The sequence below is a fragment of the Staurois parvus genome, unplaced genomic scaffold (genome assembly GCF_062004578.1).
Source record: "Staurois parvus isolate SC_StPar_1 unplaced genomic scaffold, SC_StPar_1.0 ptg000089l, whole genome shotgun sequence".
Classification (NCBI taxonomy): Eukaryota; Metazoa; Chordata; class Amphibia; order Anura; family Ranidae; genus Staurois; species Staurois parvus.
Genome location: NW_028317885.1, coordinates 1011193 through 1033930, shown reverse-complemented (window position 1 = coordinate 1033930; position 22738 = coordinate 1011193). Strand labels below are relative to the sequence as shown.

At 43.8% G+C, this 22738-nt stretch overlaps 1 protein-coding gene across 4 annotated transcripts in view; it reads left to right on the top strand.

Moving 5' to 3' along the window:
• Positions 1-22738, top strand: part of BLOC1S6 (biogenesis of lysosomal organelles complex 1 subunit 6) — an 86138-nt gene that overhangs the window by 18832 nt on the left and 44568 nt on the right. For 2 of the 4 annotated variants that reach the window (XM_089670286.1, XM_089670287.1), the window contains 2 exons: positions 3790-3876; positions 12181-16152. In XM_089670286.1, coding sequence (XP_089526412.1) covers positions 3790-3876; positions 12181-12300 — 207 coding nt within the window. In that variant the 3' untranslated portion in view covers positions 12301-16152. Of the gene's footprint in view, positions 1-3789; positions 3877-11495; positions 11636-12180; positions 16153-22738 lie in introns of those variants that run through there. The other 2 variants (XM_089670289.1, XM_089670288.1) reach the window with 2 other exon arrangements.

Here is a 22738-nt window from a genome sequence, read left to right as displayed (position 1 = left end):
TCTCTCTCTCGCGCGCGCTCCCGGACAGCGTGGCTCTCTCTCTCGCGCGCGCTCCCGGACAGCGTGGCTCTCTCTCTCGCGCGCGCTCCCGGACAGCGTGGCTCTCTCTCTCGCGCGCGCTCCCGGACAGCGTGGCTCTCTCTCTCGCGCGCGCGCGCTCCCGGACAGCGTGGCTCTCTCTCGCGCGCGCGCGCTCCCGGACAGCGTGGCTCTCTCTCTCGCGCGCGCGCTCCCGGACAGCGTGGCTCTCTCTCGCGCGCGCTCCCGGACAGCGTGGCTCTCTCTCTCTCGCGCGCGCGCTCCCGGACAGCGTGGCTCTCTCTCTCTCTGTTGGCGACCTCCAGCACCCTTCTCGCCTCATTCCCTGTATCCACGCCTGTACTCAGAGACCTCTGGGAAATGCAGACCAACTCTAGGAAATACAGTGTCCTGATGCTGCTGACAAACTTCACTTCCCAGTGTGCTTTGTGACTCTGAGTGTTCAGGAAGGAAAGGTCGGCATCTCCATCTTGTGGCCAAAAGGAGAAATTGCATAACTAACACACATAATCTGTGGATGTCCTGCATGACTCAATGACAGCATGCCTGTTACACAAGCATGCACTGGATTTCAGCAATCAGCAGATTCTTGCAGCTGGGCTGACAGGTATATATAAATAACAGTGGCTGCTAAAGTATTGGCAGGCTGACAGCAGCTGCCACTGTTCACATGTGTCTGCACACCAAGTGGCTACCTGTGGCTAGGGACAGATGCCTGAGCCTCCATGCTTGGGAATTTGTTCCTAACTGCCATCCGTAGCCACCGTTATTCTCATACACCTGCATCCAAGCTGCAAGAATCTGCTGATTCTTGCCACTGGAATCCAGTGTATGTGGATATTCACCCTTGCGAAGATGCCAAACACCACTAAGCTTTGTGTTAAATCAGCAGTCCATTTGCTGTGGTCCAAGATGCCCCCTGAGATGGTCAAAACTACAGATCTGAAATCACCATTGCTTCCTGATTAGCAGCATGGATGATTGCAGGGTTGAAGGTCTGATTAAGAAGGCAGTCGAACTACTGCAGATAAATCGCTTGATTTTAAATCAAAGCCTGCAGCCCAATGCTGATGGGGCTGTATTAAAAAGAAAGTGCAAGACATTTAGGGCCCTTTCATACCGATTCGCCTTTATTGACTTGCAAAGGAAGGTGAATTTTTGCTGCACTTTTGAAAAACTGCACCAAAGATGCAGCATGCAGGACCATTCATAGCACAGCACACCCGCAGTGTGAACACATAGGCTTTAACGGGGAATAGTTTTCATGCACTTTTGTCACCCTGGAGAAGCACAGCAAAAGCATACCAGTATGATGGGGGCCTTAGAAATTTGTGATTTGCTGCACCCCTAGTTTTTCTATAGACTTTGCAGGGAACCTTCATTAGATAGGGCTAAAGCCTTTTTCTTTGTTTTCTCTCCCCACGGGTGAGATTTTATTGTACTTCCTGTTCCCTGGGACACAATGGAAAGAAAGTAGAAATCTCCCCAAATTGAGAATAAACCTTACCTCTGACAACTTCCACTTGAACAAGGAGCAGAAATCAATTGGAGCCAACAGGAGTCTCCTGTATTATCAATTATGGTCTAACCATCAGAAGCTATGCTTTTCATTCTAGTAGTCCAGTAGCCATTTGCAGGCAGTTCTGGTTGCAAGGGAGCCGGAGGGGTGTGCTATCCATATGGTACAATGTTCTGCAGTCAGAAAATGATGGCAAAATGCAAGTGATCATCTTGAAAAGAAGACGCTAGCCCCTCACCTTGGCATTACAGTGACCACTGTATTTGCTAGTAGATCATGCTGTGCCTTTTAGGTAGCTGAGGACATTAGTCATGCTACACATGTACGAAAAAGTCATCAAAGTACACAAGACGTGTAATATGTCAAATCCTCCTGCCCATCTACTGCACCCCCTCCCCCAACTTGCCAGCAATGCTCGGCTTGTAAAGTGAAGTTTACATTTGCTGTGTACATACAGCAGCTCTATCGGTTGTCAAAAGAAGAACCAACATAGTGGGGTTGATTTACTAAAAGTTGAGAGTGCACAATCTGGTGCAGCTCTTCATAGAAACAAATCGGCTTCCAGCTTTTTGTTGTGTTTTTTTTTTTTTTTTTGTCAAAGCTTAGTTGAACAAGCTAAAGTTAGCTGATTGGCTACCATACAGAGCTGTACTAGATTTTGCACTCTCCAGTTTTAGTAAATCAACCCCAGTGTTTGTATCTCTCTATTTCACTGTTGATTAAGTAATTTTTATACTATTTTATCTACTTTGTTTCATTCATCTGCAGACCAAAGGATGAATTTTGATCTTCAGATGCTATCAATTAAAAGAGAAGTAGAGTCAAAGCTTTTTTGTCATACTTCACTTGTGGGTAACAGGAGTGCACTTACATGTGGTCTTCTGTGACACAGAATTAGCTGACAGTGGGTTAAAGCCCACTGTGCCTTGATGTCACAGAGCTGCTTCAGGCTGTGGAAGGATCCAGGCCATTTTGTCAGGATCCACTCAGATACCTGATTGATAGTTTGCTCCAGCTCTCAGTGCACTGCTGAGAACTGGAGCCAGCTGCACCAGACCCCTCTCCAGCCTGGAGCTCCAGTGAGCTTTGGAGGGGCAGAGCAGAGAGTGGTGACTGACAGTCACCACTCTTTGCTCAGAGCAGACCGAGAACTGAGCGATCATGTGATTGCTCAGTTCTTGGGTGTAGAGCCAGTAGGGGACAGCTGCAGTATCACACCAATCCTTTAAGGCCTCAAGTACACAGGATATTTTAAAAACACTCCTCCTCTTGGCAGCAGCATTTTAACAGAAAAGTGTCTAACGCTTTTACAAGCGTTTAGGTGGTTTACATGTGTCAAGCTCCTGAGTGTTAGTTCATTTCATTGGCCAGAATGATTATTTATTCTGGCCATTGAAATGAATTAACGCTCAAGCGCTAAACGCACCTGCGTTAACACGTGTTTAGGTGTGTTTTAGACGCATCAAGCATCTTTTCTGCCAAAACGCTGCTGCTCTTGGATGCATTGGCAGTGGGTTTTTTTACAGCTGGACACATAGGACAATATGGAGGGGCGTTTTGGAAGCTGTAAAAAAAATATGCCTGAAACCCCTAAAAGTGGCTGCAAAAACACCCTGTGTGCATGAGACCTAAAGCAGCCTGACAAATGACGAAAAAAAAAAAAAAAGTATCCATGTAACAACTATTAATCAATAATTTACCCTAATAAGTCCTAACAAACTTCTTCCCATTCTCCCTTAAACATTCCTACTGATTTTTTTTTTTTTGCGTTAGTTTTGCTACTTTTTTTGTCTAAGGATTGTGTTGTGAGGAAAATATTTTTGCAAGCGAATATCATGAAAAAAGGCTTTGTTTGTCCTTAAAAGAATATACAGTATGTATTACTTTATGTTATCTTAATGTGGAACTTTAACATAAAAAAAATGGAGATCAGACAGGATTTTTATTTGTTATCAAGGAGGTGCCCAATATATTGTTACGTTTTTAATCATTTACTAATCCAATGATATGCCACGTCCTTCATTTGAACATTGTTGTGAACTTTATGGCAATCCGAAAAAGATTTACCTTCAGCTTTAGGTTGCCCATTTCCTATGGATATGTGGTTACATGTTTGTTTGTTTTTTACGTTTTCAGGATGCCTGGACTCTTTGTCATGTCTTTAGAAAATTAATCAATGGCAACTACGTGTTTTTTTTTTTTTTGTTTATTGTTCTATGTCTTATTTGTAGTTTTCCGAAGCCAAGTATTACCATAACAAGTTAGTGAATATTAGAAAGGAAATGATGCTACTTCATGAAAAGACCTCAAAATTAAAGGTGAGCATTTTTTTTCTTTACTATGAAACTGTATATGTCATCCCTCATAGTTATTACCCCAATCTTGCAAGGAGGCTCCACCAAGCTTCACTGTTGCAAGTGTAACTGTTGCTCTTTTGGCAAGGTTTGGTCACACCAAATATTGCTTTTGATTTGGATTTCTCTTCTGTTCATTTACTTTCCATTTTATTAACTGGTAAAATAAACAATGAACACTTCTATTTCTAAAACCATTCTTTATTTACATCATTTTTTCACACCTGCCAAAGACTTTTGCACAGTACTGTAAATTTTGTATAATAATAATTCTATCTTTATATTGATATTTGACATATTTCCCATCATGCCTGAAAAGGGGCACTTGTGTTTTGCCTTTGCAGTCTCACACTTGCCTATATGATGTTAGAATAGCTCCTATATGGTGAAGTGTAACACCAGAGATGGCTCTTAGAGCCAGCAAGATGTAGAAGTGGAGGGCAGTTTTTTTTTTGCACAAAAAGTCATGGTGGGATACAGCGTAAATTATCACAATCTCTGATCTCAGGTGTATAAGGGGTTTAGAGAGCTGGGGGAGGAGAAAACAGCAGGACACTGATTTTCCCACTGAATGATTGTTGGGGGGTGGGGAGGAGGGTTGAGTGTTAGCACAAATCTGATCATTGGAGGACAGGCAGAAAACTGACCATGCTGGCATGGATGTGCTTCCATGCTTGGTGAGGTCAGGTAGAAAATGGAAAGCAAGGAGACTGGCAGGAACAACAGGTATTTCACAAAGGAGGCAATACAAAGAACAAGATACTTTGTAATACAAGTCTATGGTACAGCAGGCATATATTAGGAATATGACATTTTAGAGTAGCGATTAGGAGAAGATCATCCATGGCCATTTCACATGACCAATCCTTACATTGCCGGGCTTTTCATCCTTTCAACGATTTTGAAAATCTTGCATGAGACTGTAGTTTTACTCCAATGTGGATAGTGACCACTTGGGGGATTCTGTTTTTTCCTTTTGCTTTTCAGTCTCTCTCAGTGGATAGTTGGTGGCACCTGCCTGTGTGACTGGATCTTCTATATCAGGGATACGTTCTACATCCTTGCCTTGAGACTTAAAACAGAGGGCACAGGTGTGTGCCGTCCAGCCCCACTGCAGGCAGCCTGTCAAAAGTGCCCAGTCATACCGATGCGATCTTCAAACTAAATCGCACCTGAAATCGCATCTAATGAATGTCAGTGTCCTAAAATGTGCGATTTGCTGCAGCGCGATTTCTAAAGTAGTACTTGCGTTACTTTTTCTGCAGTTTTGTTGCTATTTCACATGCAGAGAATAATGGCAATCGCACTGCAAATTACAAGAAATCGTTGAAAATCTTCACAAGTAGCAATAAGGTCTTCAGAAATTGCACCTGAAATTGCACACATTGCACATTTTTTTAATTGCAGCAGTGTTACCGGTGACTAAGGGGCTGACCGCTGCCGTGGCTGTTCGAGGCTTGATGCTGTGCCTAGTGGCATGAGATCCTAACTAAGCCTAGGTTCACATCTGTGTGGGTGGTGCCGCTGAGGATCCGCATGAAAATCCGTGCAGCCGCACCACCCGTACAGAGAAATGCGGACCCGCGGGCGAGTGCCATTAGTTCTAATGGCACGTCGCCCGCACTAGAAAATGCAACCGTACTGGGAACAGAGATTCCCGTGCGGGCTGCGTTTTCAGAATAAGTCGTCGCATGCCAAGTCGTACCCAGTGCAACCAGGGTCTTAGTCACACCACTGCGATTTAAAATCACGCGATTTGTGTGCAATTTCAGTACGATTTCAGGTGCGATTTCTGAAATGTGAAATTGCAACAAAACTGCAGTCTATAATTATATCAAACACCCACAATGCAATTATACATAGAACGATGCTGCTCCAGGTCAGTCCACTTCTACATAGCCTCATACACACTCCTTCAATCGAGGTGCCAGCCCAGCTCACAGAGCAGCTTATGAACTGAGAAAGGAAGATCCAGACAGCTGTATTCTGGTAATAAAGCCACCTTTACCCTTTGGTCACACCGATCCCAACTTGAAGTCGCACGATTTCAAAGTCTGCTTTCATTCCAACTTGCAAGGCATCTGCCTAAATGTCTATGCACCATAAGTAGTGCATGCACTACTTTAGAAATCGGTGCGGCTCCGACAAAATCAGAACCACACCAATATGACCACTCTAATTGCGGACAATAGAGTGTGACTTGCCATGCGATTTGCAAGTCGCATGTCAAGTCGCACCCAGTGCAATTGGGGTCTTAGTCACAGTACTGCGATTTAAAATTGCGCGATTTGTGTGCGATTTCTGAAATTGCAACAAAACTGCAGAAAAAGTAATGCAAGAACTACTTTAGAAATTGCGCTGCAGCAAATCGCAAATGTTAAGACACTGACATTCACATTCATTAGATACGATTTCAGGTGCGATTTCAATTTGCAAATCGCATCGGCACTTTTGACAGGCTGCCTGCAGTGGGGCTGGATGGCACACCTGTGCCCTCTCTTCTAAGTCTTAAGGCAAGGATGCAGAACGTATCCCTCATATAGGAGATCCAGTCACACAGGCAGGTGCCACCTACAATTCACTGACAGAGACTGAAAAGCAAAAGGAAAAAACAGAATCCCCCAGTGGTCACTATCCACATTGGCGTAAAACTGTACAGTCTCATGCAAGATTTTCATAATCGCTGAAAGGATGAAAAGCCCGGCAATGTAAGGATTGGTCATGTGAAAAGGCCATGGATGATCTTCTCCTAATCGCTACTCTAAAATTTCATATTCCTGATATGTGCCTGCTGTTATAACATGTACTTGTGTTTACAGAGTATCTTGTTCTCTTTGTATTGCCTCCTTTGTGAAATACCTGCTGTTCCTGCAATTCATTGGCAAAAAAAAAAAAAAAAGCATAAAGATCACAGTGGGGGGACTGAAGGCTGACACGTTTCCCTTCTGTCTAAGTTTAATTATAACCTGCTGGATCGATCTAATATGGGAAAGCAACACTCCATTCAGCTGTACACCATGAACTGCTGACCAATCAATCCCAGATAGGCAGGTCAGCTACTTTTGTGTATCCCATAGACAGTTGTAAAACCAAAGCAAAAAAGAAATAAAATTTAATTCCACTGCTCAGAAAGCAGAACAGAAGCATAATACATCAAAGATGACAAATGGGACTATGAAATATCCTCTATAACAACTGCCTTATTCAGCTATTCCTACAGGAATAAAAAACTAAAATATTCACTATCTACAAAGCTGGAACTATATCCTGTTCTTCATTAATAAAAGTGTGTGAGATCCCACTTAAAGCTGAGGCCGTCAGGGATATGTGTCTGTAAAGGCAAATTCACACATAGGACGGTGACAGGCGGTTTACTGAATTGAGAAAACCTCGTCACTGCAAAGACACACTGAAAACTATTTGTTTTCTGTGTGTCCCATTCACACTGCAATACAGGGCGGGGCTGCGCTGCAGCATGCTGCAATTTTTTACAGTATTTGCCCTGCTGAAGCAAAGACGGCATGCTGCAATAAAATTCAGACATACAATTTATCGCAGTACACTGTAAAATGCAATGCAGTGTAATTTTGTACACAACATTTGAAAAAAAAAAAAAAGTAGGCCATGTAAGGCACTGAAATGTAAATCACACTGCCCACTACTGCAGTCATGAATGGACAGCTGCTGGAGAGCTAAAGTGCTCTGGTGGGAACTGGCTTTCAGTGAAATATCCAGTAAACTTCATGTTTACATAATAACCTGAATGAGCCACTCTCTCTTTTGGGACTCGCCCCTTTTTCTATCCCTTGGATACGGAGGGCTGAGAAATCGCCATCATGATGTTTGTTGAAGTGTTTCACCACATTCGTGGAATGTGTCTTCTGTTCACTGTATATGTGGTCATGGAGGCGGTCTCTCAGCCTCCTCGTTGTCCTCCCCAAATACTGATTGAAACAAATATTACAGGTGATTAGGTAGATCACGTCTTGTGTTACAGTTAAAAGTCTTGATGTTAAACTTCCTAAACCTCGCATTACGCGATGAACCATATATGAATCGCACTGGATCCACATGTAATTCACTATGGTGCAATTTGAGCCCATTCATTTTGAAGGTGTTTGGAGGTGACATTAAGATTGCACTGACATCTGCTGCAGATTGCAAGGACAGTGCGATTTGAATGCGGTGTGGGAAAGCGCACGGACCATGGATTCGCTGCACCATATCTAATGTAAACCTAGGCTTACTGTACCCAACGCTTTGCATTGCACTTGGTGATGTAAGGCTTGGATGCAGCTGCTCGGCCATGGAAACCCATTTCATGAAGCTCTCTATGCACTGTTGTGCTAATCTGAAGGCCACAAGAAGTTTGGAGGTCTTTAGCTATTGACTCTGCAGACAGTTGGTGACTTCTGCGCACTGTATGCTTCAGCATGCGCTGACCCTTCTCTGTCATTTTACGTGGCCTACCACTTGGTGGCTGAGTTGCTGTTCCCAGTTGCTTCCAGTTTGTTATAATACCACTAACAGTTGACCGTGGAATATTTTACTAGCAAGGAATTTTCACAGATGGATTTATTGAACAGATGGCAACCTATCACGGGACCACGCTTGAATTCACTGAGATCCTGAGAGCGACCCATTCTTTCACAAATGTTTGTGGAAGCAGTCTGCATGCTTAGGTGCTTGTTTTATATATCTGTGGCCATGAAGGTGATTGGAACACCTGAATCCAATGATTTGGAGGGCTGGCCCAATACTTTTGTGTGTGTAAAAAATCTCCTGCTGGATATCTATACTGATATGGACGGGGTAATGTGTTAGGAATGTAAGGATGCCCCATCATTTGATGAAAATTATCAACCTACCGAAGACTGAATTCAAAGACACCTCAAAAATCAAAGTGAAAAAATGATGCAGCAGGCTAGTCCATTTTGCTGAAATTGCATTGCATCAACTGAAAATGGTATTCAGTAGTTTGTATGGCCCCCACGTGCAACAGATGGTGTCCTGGGGTATTTCCTCCCAGATCTGAACCAGGGCATCACTGAGCTCCTGGACAGTCGGAGGTTCAACCTGGCAGCATCGGATGGACTGAAACAAGATATCCTAGATGTGTTCTATTGGATTTAGGTCAGGCGATTGTGGGGGGCCATTCAATGAAATCAATTCCTTCACCCTCCAGGAACTGCCTGAATATTCTCTCCACATGAGGCTGGGCATTGTCATGCACCAGGAGGAACCCAGGACCCACTGTACCAGCGTAGGGTCTGACAATGGTTCCAAAATTTCATCCTGCTACCTGATGACAGTCAGTGCCATAGTCTAGCCCAGGGGTCCTCAAACTTTTTAAACGGGGCCAGTTCACTGTCCCTCAGACCGTTGGAGGGCCGGACTATAGTTTAAAAAAAAACTATGAACAAATGCGGACACAGTACAGGAGATGACCAGAGACTGCGGACACAGTGCAGGAGATGACCGGAGACTGCGGACACAGTGCAGGAGATGAACAGAGACTGCGGACACAGCACAGGAGATGACCAGCGACTGCGGACACAGCACAGGAGATGACCAGAGACTGCGGACACAGTACAGGAGGAGCGCAGAGGGACAGGTGAGGGGCAGTGGGACAGTATCACGGCAGCTGGACAGGAGGAGCACAGAGGGACAGGTGAGGGGCAAAGGGACAGGTGAGGGGCAGATGGACAGGAGGAGCACAGTGGGACAGGTGAGGGGCAGATGGACAGGAGGAGCGCAGAGGGACAGGTGAGGGGCAGATGGTCAGGAGGAGCGCAGAGGGACAGGTGAGGGGCAGATGGACAGGAGGAGCGCAGTGAGACAGGTGAGGGGCAGAGGGACGGGTGAGGGGCAGATGGTCAGGAGGAGCGCAGAGGGACAGGAGGAGCGCAATGGGACGGGTGAGGGGCAGATGGACAGGAGGAGCGCAGAGGGACGGGTGAGGGGCAGATGGACAGGAGGAGCGCAGTGGGACAGGTGAGGGGCAGATGGACAGGAGGAGCACAGAGGGACAGGTGGGGGGCAGTGGGGACAGATGGGAGGTAGTGGGACAATGTGGGGGAAGTGGAACAGATGTGGGGGCAGTGTGATGGATGGGGGGGCAATGGGACAGGGAGGGAAGTAGAACAGGTGGGGGGCAGTGTATTAGGGGACAGTGAGACAGGACCGAGGGAGCACCAGTCCTCCAAGCATTTACCTGTCCAGCAGTGGCTCCTCCAGATGGTGTCAGGATCATTCCAGGACGGGTGCCTGTGTCCCTTCTCCCCCTCGATCTCCGGCGTCATCTGCAAAGGAGCGGGCCAGCTCTGCCCCCCTGACCTCGTCCTCTTCTGCTTCCTCCTTCTGGCCTTCACCTGGATACCGGCACACTGACAGAGGGCCCCGCCCCCCACGCGCACTCCAGGGATCTGCCCACTACTCCGCTCTCCTCTGCAGCCGGTCCCTCAGCCATGGCAGCCCTGCCCCTGTATCTTTCCCACAGAAGTATCTCTTCCGTGGGAAAAGCCCCCCCTCCCCCCTCGGCGGGCCGCATGTGGCCCACGGCCCGTAGTTTGAGGACCCCTGGTCTAGCCTGTAGAGGTCTGTGCGTCCCTCCATGGATATGCCTCCTCCGACCATCACTGACCCACCACCAAAATGGTCATGCTGAATGATGTTACAGGCAGCATAACATTCTCCACGGCTTCTCCAGACCCTTTCACATCTGTCACATGTGCTCAGGGTGAACCTGCTCTCATCTGTGAAAAGCACAGGGTGTCAGTGGTGGACCTGCCAATTCTGGTGTTTAATGGCAAATGCCAATCGAGCTCTATGGTGCCGGGCAGTGAGCACAGGGCCCACTAGAGGACGTTGGGCCCTCAGGCCACCCTCATGAAGTCTGTTTTTGATTGTTTGGTCAGAGACATTCACACCAGTGGCCTGCTGGAGGTCATTTTGTAGGGCTCTGGCAGTACTCATCCTGTTCTTCCTTGCACAAAGGAGCAGATTCCAGTCCTACTGATGGGTTAAGGACCTTCTATGGCCCTGTCCAGCTCTCCTAGAGTAACTGCCTGTCTCCTGGAATCTCCTCCATGCTCTTGAGACTGTGCTGGGAGACACAGCAAACCTTCTAGCAATGGCATGTATTGATGTGCCATCCTGGAGGAGTTGGACTGCCTGTGCAACCTCTGTAGGGTCCAGATATTGCCTCATGCTACCAGTAGTGACATTGACCCTAGCCAAATGCAAAACTAGTGACAAACAGTCAGAAAAGATGAGTAGTAAAAAAAAAATCAGTGGCCTCCACCTGTAAAACCATTCCTGTTTTGGGGATTGCTTCATTGTTGCCCATCTAGTGCACCCATTCTTAATTTTATTAACACCAAAGCAGCTGAAACTGATTAACAACCCCCTCTGCTACTTAACTGACCAGATTAATTGACTTGATGTGCTATTCTATGATTAAAATGTGTTCCTTTAATTTTTTTTTGTGTGTGTAAGTAATGTATGTAGCTGACCTCATTTGGGATTGATTTTTCAGCAGCTAATTGTGTACAGCTGAATGGAGTCTTGTCTTCCTATATTAGGTGGCTGCCGGATCGATCCAGCAGGTTATGTATAAGAGCTGAGAGGCATGAAACTCGTCAACCTGGAGTCCCCCACTGTGATCTCCATGATTTTGAGTTCTGTTACAAAGATGTACTGCAATAAAGGCGGTGTTTTTACCGGAATAAAGCCGTCCTGATCTTTTGGATTCTAGAATTGTTTTTAATTTACAGCAAGAAAGAGGTACTTTTGCCTGAGATTGCACTTCCCAAAAAAGGTTTGTTGTATTGCTTTGGGCAGCCGTGATTCCGTACACCAGTGTTCACATATAATTGCAACATCCCTTTACCCCTTGTTCACATATATGCGGCCGTGCAGGCCGCGTTTTGCACGGGCACGAGAGCCCATTCATTTGAATGGACTCCCGTGCCCGTGACACGCAGGGAAGAAGTCCCTACATTTCTTTTGAAAACACAGCCCACACGGGAACCTTGGTTCCCAGTACGGTTGCGTTTTCCAGTGCAGGTGGCGTGCCATTACAACTAATGGCACCCGCACAGATGTGAACCTAGGGTTAGACCATGGGCCCTCAACTTGGGGCCCTCCAGCTGTTGTAAAACTACAAGTCTCATGAGGCATTTCAAGGATGACAATTACAAGCATGACTTTGCGCTAGCCTTTTGATTGATGGAACAGTTACTGATGGATTTCTTGTCTTGTTTTCAGAAGCGAGCACTAAAATTGCAGCAGAAAAAACAGGAGGAAAATCTTAAGCAAGAACAGCAACGTGAGCGTGCGCTGGAGAGAGAAAAACAATTGACAGCCAAGCCGGCTAAAAGAACATGAAATGAAGGGCATGTCTGGCCCGATCATAAACTCCGCGTCCATTTAATTAAGGAAAATCGGTGCTGATACTTTTCAAGCTGAAAGCGGTTATCAAAAATTCTAGTCTGCGTTTTTTATGCTTTTAAACATCCAGTCCAGTTTTCTGCTTGCACTGACTGAGCACAAATTTCAAAAGCCTTTCAAGATAAGTGTGGGTGCAATCGTTGTGTATGATAAAGCACATGAAGAAAGTCTAAGCAAACCGTGAAGAGAATGCAGTAGCTGGAGCATGAATTCTTTTGTGTATGAAAGCACAGACTACTTTTTGTCATTACTTAGTGAGCTTAGTATGAAATCTGAGATCATAAATCTGGTATATACTGTATAGGGCCCAATCCATAGAACCCTGGAATTCTGCTGCCATCTACTGGCTGACATCAGGAAGGCAGCTTACAGTATTTGTAATCATATGTCCATGGTATTCAAGATAGGCGCTAGTCCCGCTGTCATTTAAATGAGGCAAAGATCTGCTTGCACAGTATTAGACATTTTTTACATACCTTATAAAACTCCAGGACTGGAGTTGTCTGCATATTGCTTGCTGCTGAACTTATGCTGTATGATAATCCGTATTGGTCAGTGTGAGACCCATTGCACTATTTTTGCCTGTTACATGATTGTAGACTTATGAAACGTTTTAGAGTTGCAGAAACAAAGGAGAAAATTGAGATCAATTATACATCAGAACAACCCTTAGTTTTACCCTGAGATCAATGTTTGCAGGCTATAAAAATAAAAGTAATGCCCGTTTTTGTGGTCAACCGTTATGCACATGTGAAAGAATTTTAAAACATAGTATGTGTGTGTCTGCTCTTCCTCAGCATGTCATAACTGTAAATTCTGGGAGTGGGAATACACACCATACTACTCTCAAAGATTTCCAATAAGCAGCTGTCAGTTCTGAAAACCACCTAAAGGGCCACCAACTGGTCACCAATGTCCTACTCTAAGATATGTAGTGCCCCTCTAGTTGTCGCTTTCCTTTATGACTGTACAAGGGAGAGCTGCTGTTCATTAGTCCACAATCCACCCATCTCTGGGGCAGCCAGTTGGCAGCATAATAGAGCTCATCAGTGCTCCCTATATATGGTAAGCTCTTCTGGGTGAAATGCATCAAACTGAGGCTTGGTCTGGTTGAACGTTTGGTGATCTTGTCCAGAACAATACAGTCTGTTTAAATCCCATGTCATTGTAGTGTGGCCAGCTTCTTTGTTTACTTTAATGCAAAACTTTGAGCTTTTGAATGCTTCTAATATATAGAATGGATTTCCCATAACTTCCTGTCCTGATGGGAAATGAGGGGTACTCTCCCCAATAGGGACACAGGTGGCAATGCAGATCAATAGATCAGACAGAGGCTCTAATATAAATATATGTTTAGAAAATGGTACAGCTTCACTTTAGATGTTGCTTGACTTGGGTCTTAGGTTTTATTCATCTTCTAACTATTCACAAGCAATTAAATAGTTGCTATCAGTAAACATAAAAGGTTTTATATTTGTTTTTTGAAATAATTAAGGTGTATATCTCTGTGACAGATTTGTACCTGTACATATCTTCTGGATGCATTCTTTCTTTTTTAGCCTGGGTGACACCAATCTTAGATTATTGTGGCCACCTTGTGAATTCTGAACTGAAAAACCGCTAAATGCACAGATAAATGACATAGACCTCAGCTGTTTTACCTGCCAAATGATTTTATTACTGTCCCTGCAGTCCTTACATTTACACAGCTCTTCCATACTACACAGTCCTGTCTTCCATGCCAGAGACCTAGAAACCTGATTTTTTTTTTTTTCCTACTGCAGTTAAGTAATACTTACAGGTCTTTACCCTCAGCCTGTAACTGGACCATGCAAGGAGAAGCAACACACTGATAATCTCATCTCTATATCACTCTGCAGCACAACTGATTGGATCCTTGTGCTGCTTCTCTTTCCTTCAGTTTAAGCTCTGCTGTAAAGGAAATACAATGAAGCCAAATCAAAATTCAGGAGCTTACACTGTTTTCTTTGAAAAACATATTTTCAATTAACTAATAATGAATACAAAGCTGTGTTTAATTTCTATATTTTATTTATGCCGGCAGTTCAGCTTTAATAGTAATTGGTATGGAGAAAAATTGTTACACTTTCATTGTTGGTCTCTGAAGATGTTAATATCCTGGCTGTTTCTGGCTTCACTTCTTTATTAGTCACTGACCTAGAACAAGTAAGCAGTACTGTAAGTGGAGTCAGAAATCCTGATTTACATACTTGTTCTGGGTCAGTATTCAGAAACTATCGAAGCCAATAAATTACCATGAGAGCCAGGAAACAAGTATTTTCAAAAACTGGTCAGCAATGGAAGCTTTGTATTTCTTTTTTTAAATGTTTCCATTTAAATCTCTAATCTCTCTACAGCTTGATCTTCACCTGAGCTGAACACTACTTAGCTTCACTTAACAGAAGTCAACGTGTGGGCTTATATTTGTTCTTCTGGGTAGACTGGTGGAGAAAATAATGCTACAAGTCCCATAACTGTATATACTATCATTTAAAAAATAGACTCTAGGGCCAATTATACCAGACCTATCATACTAGACCTATTGCCTGGATTTGTTATGTCCTGAGAATGATACACAGGTACATACATATAACACTTCTTCTAACAAGACACTTCTGAGTTATAAATTGATAATATCTGTTAAAATTACTAAAGGTACTCAGGGCCTAGTGAGTTGTGTGAAAAAAAGAAAGCCCAATGTGTTATATTTGCTTAAATCACGCAGGAATAAAATGATAAGCACAGTGCCCTGTAGCATTGGCGTTCTCAGTTTGTATGTCCTGCATGGAGTTTGAATATTCTTCCGCTGTTTCCTCCCACACTCCAAAGACATGCTGGTAGGTTAATCGGCTCCTGTATAAATTGGCCCTAGTATGTGTATGTGAGGGGACTTTAGATTGTAAGCTCCTTGAGGGCAGGGACTGATGTGAATGTACAGTATGTAAACATCTGTGTAAACTCTTGGCTCATTCACATGAGCAACCAAGGGATTGAAAAAACAGGTGGTTGTTTTCACGCCCGCCTAAACAAAAACAGGACCCAGGGCTGTACACAAGCCACAGCAGCCATCATGCTTTACTTTGGGAAATACCACCACCAAACACAACCCATTAAATTTAATATGGCATGTTGCTACTGCCCTGCACCTGCATTAAGACATATCACCTCCTGGCCGCCTGTCCACCATCCTCTGAAAGGCGATCAGCTACAGATTCCTTTTCAGAGGGGCAGAAAGGGCTGCCACATATGGGAACAAGCTCTAAATACCTGTAATAAACAATATGCCATTGCTTACAATATAGCAAATTTCAATGAGTCTTGTGCAGGGGTGGACTGACAACTCATGGGGCCCCTGGGCAATATGGGATCATGGGGCCCCTGTGTCCTCACCCACACTCAAACCACACCTAAAAAATCCTCTGAAAGGTACCAGGGACATCTCAAGGGGCCCCCTACTGACCCCAGGCCCTCGGGCAGTGCCTGATTTCCCCAATGGTCAGTCCCTGGTCTTGTGTATAGAATGAAAAAAACTGTGAAACTGCAAACTGGAGGGGTTACCTTTACAAATCGATTCATGTTGTAAATTGCAGAACAGATGTGACCGCTAGAATCTAGTGTCTTTACTGTCCTTGTTTTTATACAGCAACTTTCATGTCCTATTTTGTTTATGTATATAACTATCTCCAGAGCAGAGCTGATTTGCTTTTTCCAGTTTGAAGTGACTATATCAAAGAAATATGATGTACAATAAATGCCTATTTTCAATCACTTTGACTTTTGTGGTTTCTGAATGTGTGAATTCCTTATGTATTCATTTGTATGCATTTGCTGTCAGAGAAAGAAAAAATGAAAACAATAGGTTGCTAAATGGGTTCCACACTGCATGTCACCAAAACATATATCCTTTATATATTTTAATGTATTCCGCCAACAAGACCCCCAGACGATTTGCATTGGGAGTCAGTGGCAGTGAGATGAGCTCATAAGTGTCTAGTCGTAGGCTGGGGACAGGTCTAGGATGACCTAGGCTCAGAGCAAGTGGTGCTGATTCAATACTGGCTATCAGACTGAGGACATCTAGTGGTGACACTGAAGTACTGCAGAATACTGCTTTGCATTCAAGGTGCTTCTTTTTTAATGTAAAGTGTAACTTAAATCAACACTTTTTTTTTGTTTCGGATAGAGGTGGGAGGGATTTGAATATACCCATCAAGTTTTTATTGTGGTCTGTGTCCCTCTTAGGGATATCCACCCTCTCTGTTTGACTATTTTGGTGTTGGTCCTGTTGACCGAAAATGAAAGTAAAAGAAAATCCCATATTTTGAGTTCTCACCAGAACAGGAATAGAGGGGGGATGTTTCAATGGGGACACTAGTTCTGGTGATAACCAGGGATTCCCTCACTTTGTATAAATTTCTTCTTGTTTCCTGCTTTTGGCTATTGGACAGGAAGTGAACGGAGATCTTTCTAATGGGACACAGATGGGGAAAAAAAAAAACCTGACAGAGGTTATATTCCCTCCTTACTCCATCTTTTAAAAATAAATTGGTTTGCCTTCAGTTCTGCTATCATCTTTATAGGGTATTAATTTGTATATAGTTTTTTTGCCTTTAGTTCTGCTTTAAAAGCCCGTGCACACCAGAACGCAATGCGGGAAACGTATGTTCTGTGCGCGTATCCCACCATGAGTTCAAAATTCACTATCCTTGTGATCTACAGCGGGTGCCAATGCAATGCTAATGACATCCCAAACCCAGGTCGCAAATGTAGTGCAATCCAAATCACAGCACCACCTGCCTGGAGTTTGCATGTACTCCCTGTGCCTGCGTGGGTTTCCTCTGGGTTCTCTGGTTTCCTCCCACACTCCAAAGACATGCTGGTAGGTTAATTGGCTCTTGTCTAAATTGGCCATAGTATGTGTATGAATGAATGTGAGTTAGGGAACTTAGATTGTATGCTCCCTGAGCGTCACAGACTGATGTGAATATAATAAATAAATATATATATATATATATACAGTGGGGCAAAAAAGTTCTCCCACTTAAAAAGACGAGAGAGGCCTGTAATTGGCATCATAGGTAGACCTCAACTATGAGAGACAAAATGAGAAAACAAATCCAGACAATCACATTGGCTGATTTGGAAAGAATTTATTTGCAAATTATGGTGGAAAATAAGTATTTGGTCACCTACAAACAAGCAAGATTTTTGGCTCTCACAGACCTGTACCTTCTTCTTTTAGAGGCTCCTCTGTCCTGCACTCCTTACCTGTATCAATGGCACCTGTTTGAACTTGTTATCAGTATAAAAGACACCTGTCCACAACCTCAAACAGTCACACTCCAAACTCCACTATGGTGAAGACCAAAGAGCTGTCGAAGGACACTAGAACCAAAATTGTAGACCTGCACCAGGCTGGGAAGACTGAATCTGCAATAGGCAAGCAGCTTGGTGTTAACAAATCAACTGTGGGAGCAATAAATAGAAAATGGAAGACATAAATGACCACTGATAATCTCCCTCGATCTGGGGCTCCACGCAAGATCTCACCCCGTGGGGTCAAAATGATCACAAGAACAGTGAGCAAAAATCCCAGGACCACACGGGGGGACCTAGTGAATGACCTGCAGAGAGCTGGGACCAACGTAACAAAGGCTACATCAGTAACACACTACGCCGCCAGGGACTCAGATCCTGCAGTGCCAGACGTGTCCCCCTGCTTAAGCCAGTACATGTCCGGGCCGTCTGAGGTTTCCTAGAGAGCATTTGGATGATCCAGAAGAGGATTGGGAGAATGTCATATGGTCAGATGAAACCAAAATAGAACTGTTTGGTAGAAACACAACTCGTTGTGTTTGGAGGAGAGAGAATGCTGAGTTGTGTCCAAAGAACACCATACCTACTGTGAAGCATGGGGGTGGCAACATCATGCTTTGGGGCTGTTTCTCCGCAAAGGGACCAGGACGACTGATCCATGTACAGGACAGAATGAATGGGGCCATGTATCGTGAGATTTTGAGTGCAAACCTCCTTCCATCAGCAAGGGCATTGAAGATGAAATGTTGCTGGGTCTTCCAACATGACAATGATCCCAAACATACCACCCAGGCAACGAAGGAGTGGCTTCGTAAGAAGCATTTCAAGGTCCTGGAGTGGCCTAGCTAGTCTCCAGATCTCAACCCCATAGAAAACCTATGGAGGGAGTTGAAAATCCGTGTTGCCCATCGACAGCCCCAAAACATCACTGCTCTAGAGGAGATCTGCATGGAGGATGGGCCAACATACCAGCAAGTGTGTGCCAACCTTGTGAAGACTTACAGGAAACGTTTGACCTCTGTCATTGCCAACAAAGGATATATAACAAAGTATTGAGATGAACTTTTGATATTGACCAAATACTTATTTTCCACCATAATATGCAAATAAATTCTTTCCAATCTGCCAATGTGATTGTCTGGATTTTTTTTTCTCATTTTGTCTCTCATAGTTGAGGTCTACCTATGATGCCAATTACAGGCCTCTCTCATCTTTTTAAGTGGGAGAACTTGCACAATTGGTGGCTGACTAAATACTTTTTTGCTCCACTGTGTGTGTGTGTGTATATATATATATATATATATATATATATATATATACACATATACATACATACACACACTGCTTAAAAATTTAAAGGAACACTCTGAAAACACATCAGATCTCAAAGGAGAAAAATATCACGCTAGATATCTATACTGATATGGACTGGGTAATGTTAGGAACGTAATGATGCCCCATCGTTTGAATTAATTCCTCTGTAGGTTGATAATTATCATTTCCATCAAAGACACCCCGAAAATCAAAGTGAGAAAATGATGCAGCGGGTTAGTCCATTTCGCTGAAATTTCATTGCAGCAACTCAAAATGGTCCTCAGTAGTTTGTATGGCCCCCACGTGCTTGTATGCATGCCTGACAACAGCAGACAGCGTGAACCCAGGCGAAGATGAAAGAACCAGGAGCGGAGACAGAGGAGGATACTGAAGGTCTCTGCTTGGCAGAGAAGTCTGCCAGGGGGTGATTTTTAAAATTTTGTTAGGGGAGTTTACTACACAAAAAAAAACCTAAAAACTTTGACTTGCTAGGTTAGGCATCATTTATACCAACTACTGATGGTTTTGGTCCAATTTTGCCAAAACAGAGATGCAATAACCCAAGAGAAGCAGAATGTAATTTTGAAAAACCAGGAAATGAGAAGCAAACCATAGCTGTCACTGGGATATATATGTGGTACACAATTTTGATCAAAGATATTCTATATGTTTCAAGGAATATTTCACGTTACATTTCAGTTAGAAGCTCTCTGATTTATTGTGTATTTTTAACAATATGGTCGTCTAGGGGGAGCATAGTGTCTTATTCTTCGAGTATTCCAACATAAGGCCAAGGAACAGGCAGATTATGTTATGTAGTTCACCCTGGGGTCCTTTGTGTCACAGCAGGTGGAATATTTGTCAATATATATACACTGCTCAAAAACAATAAAAGAACATTTTGAAAACACATCACATCTCAATGGGGAAAAATATCATGATGGATATCTATACTGATGTGGACTGGGTACTGTGTTAGGAACATAAGGATGCCCCATCATTTGATGGAAATTAAAATTCTCAACCTACAGAATACTTAATTCAAAGACACACCAAAAATCAAAGTGAAAAAATGATGCAGCGGGTTAGTCCATTTCGCTGAAATTTCATTGCAGCAACTCAAAATGGTCCTCAGTAGTTTGTGAGGCCCCCACGTGCTTGTATGCATGCCTGACAACGTCAGGGCATGCACCTAAGGAGACGACAGATGGTGTCCTCCCAGATCAGGACCAGGGCATCACTGAGCTCCTGGACAGTCTGAGGTACAACCTGGCGGCATCAGATAGACTGAAACATGATATCCTAAAGGTGTTCTGTTGGATTTAGGTCAGGCGAGCGTGGGGGTCATGCAATGGCATCAATTACTTCATCCTCCAGGAACTGCCTGCATACTCTCGCCAGATGAGACCGGGCATTGTCATGCACCAGGTGGAACCCAGGACCCACTGTACCAGCATAGGGTCTGACAATGGTTCCAAGGATTTCATCCCGATACCTAATGGCAGAGTGCCATTGTGTAGCCTGTAGAGGTCTGTGCATCCCTTCATGGTTATGCCTCCCAAGACCATCATTGACCCACCACCAAAATGGTCATGTTGAACGATGTTACAGGCAGCATAACCTACTCCATGGCTTCTCCAGACCCTTTCACGTCTGTCACGTGCTCAGGGTGAACTTGCTTTCATCTGTGAAAAGCACAGGGTGCCAGTGGTAAATCTGCAAATTCTGGTGTTTAATGGCAAATGCCAATCGAGCTCTATGGTGCTGGGCAGTGAGAACAGGGCCCACTAGAGGACATTGGGCCCTCAGGCCACCCTCATGAAGTCTATTTGTGATTGTTTGGTCAGAGACATTCACATCAGTGGCCTGCTGGAGGTCATTTTGTAGCGCTCTGGGAGTGCTCATTCTGTTCATCCTTGCACAAAAGGAGCAGATACTGGTCCTGCTGATGGGTTAAGGAACTTCCCAGCTCTCCTAGAATAACTGCCTGTCTCCTGGAATCTCCTCCATGCTCTTGAGACTGTGCTGGCAGACACAGCAAACCTGATGACAATGGCACATATTGATGTGCCATTCTGGAGGAGTTGGACTGCCTGTGCAACCTCTGTAGGGTCCAGGTATCGCCTCATGCTACCAGTAGTAATACTGACCCTAGACAAATGCAATACTAGTGACAGTTAGAAAAAATTAGTAGGGAAAAAAATGTCAGTGGCCTCCACCTGTAAAACCATTCCTGTTTTGGGGGTCACTTCATTGTTGCCCATCTAGTGCACCCGTTGTTAATTTCATTAACACCAAAGCAGCTGAAACTGATTAACAACCTCCTCTGCTACTTGACGAAGTCTGCGGTGATTGGCGGACAAAACGCGTCAACGTGATGACATCATTACGCTCGGCGTCTCCATAGGGCGCGGTGCCTACGAGGAAGGTAGAAGCGGTTTGCTTCAGCTCCACACTGGAAAGGAAGGAGACACTCTAATTACGATGAGGACATCATCTAAAGCAGCCCGCACATGGCAACCTTGAGTCACAGCCTACTTCCACCGGTGGCAAGTTTATAGCCGTTAGGCTAAGTTTGGCTTTAGTGCTATCAATATAAACGGGTCACATACCCTTATATTTTTGAGAACCCTGTGCCTATTTACCTCATTTGGGGGAATTTTTTGAACTCCTATTGGAGGAGTATCTGTATACTATGCTTTATATGTGCTGTGGCTTGCTTTTATAGTCTCATATATATTTTTAAGGAACCGCATTACTTTCTCACTACTGAGCAATTTTTGGAAACCCAGATTTGGGTTTATATATCCATATATACATAGACTGTATCAAATAGTCTGGATTTTACATATCTACTACCTGGCTGTCCACCCCCATATTCACTTTTTCATCCAGACCTGATCTTACTTCAAGTGAGGAGGAGTCCCCTTGATCCTTTTGTATGGTACTATTCTTTAGATTTTTACCCTTATTTAGTCCCATTCAGGTTTGATGATAGTTTCATATTTATGTCTTATATCTATACACTTCCAGAATCACTTATTATTGTGGATACATTTCCATTTGAGGTGGCTATCCAGGAAGGCCATTTATCCATCCTTTCATGATGGTCAAGCTTATGAGAAGGTAACGGAATAACATATATACCTGTTATGGGGTTGTTTTGTTATTGAATATGGTTAGTGCATATATCCTATTTTTTGTTCCGTCTACTATGATCTTTTTTTCTGGTTTTCCATTTTTAGGAGGTCATTCTATTCATTGTGGTGGTCACCAAAACACTTTTTGAAGAATGTTCCCCTCATGCAGACATTATATGGAAAATATGGAAATCCTTTGATCTAGTAGTTAGGAACTTCATTGCCTTATGTGGATTCCTGACTGCCGAATATTATTAGATCTGGAGACGCCAAATGTTTTTAATTCAGTGATTTTATAAAGACTTGTTTACCATGTATCTGTCTAACCTCAATATGATCCATGTGATCGAATAAAACTTGTTTGTTAATACTTATTATATTACTCCGCTTGGATTTTCTAATAACCACTCTGTGTGAGCAGTATTGCACTTGTCATACTGCTATGTTTTATGCTCCTCTGCTACTTAACTGACCAGATCAATATCCCAGGAGTTTCATTGACGTGATGCTATACTCTCATTAAAAAGCATTCCTTTATTTTTTTGAGCAGTGTATATAGCTGGGTAAATTGACGGCGCTATATA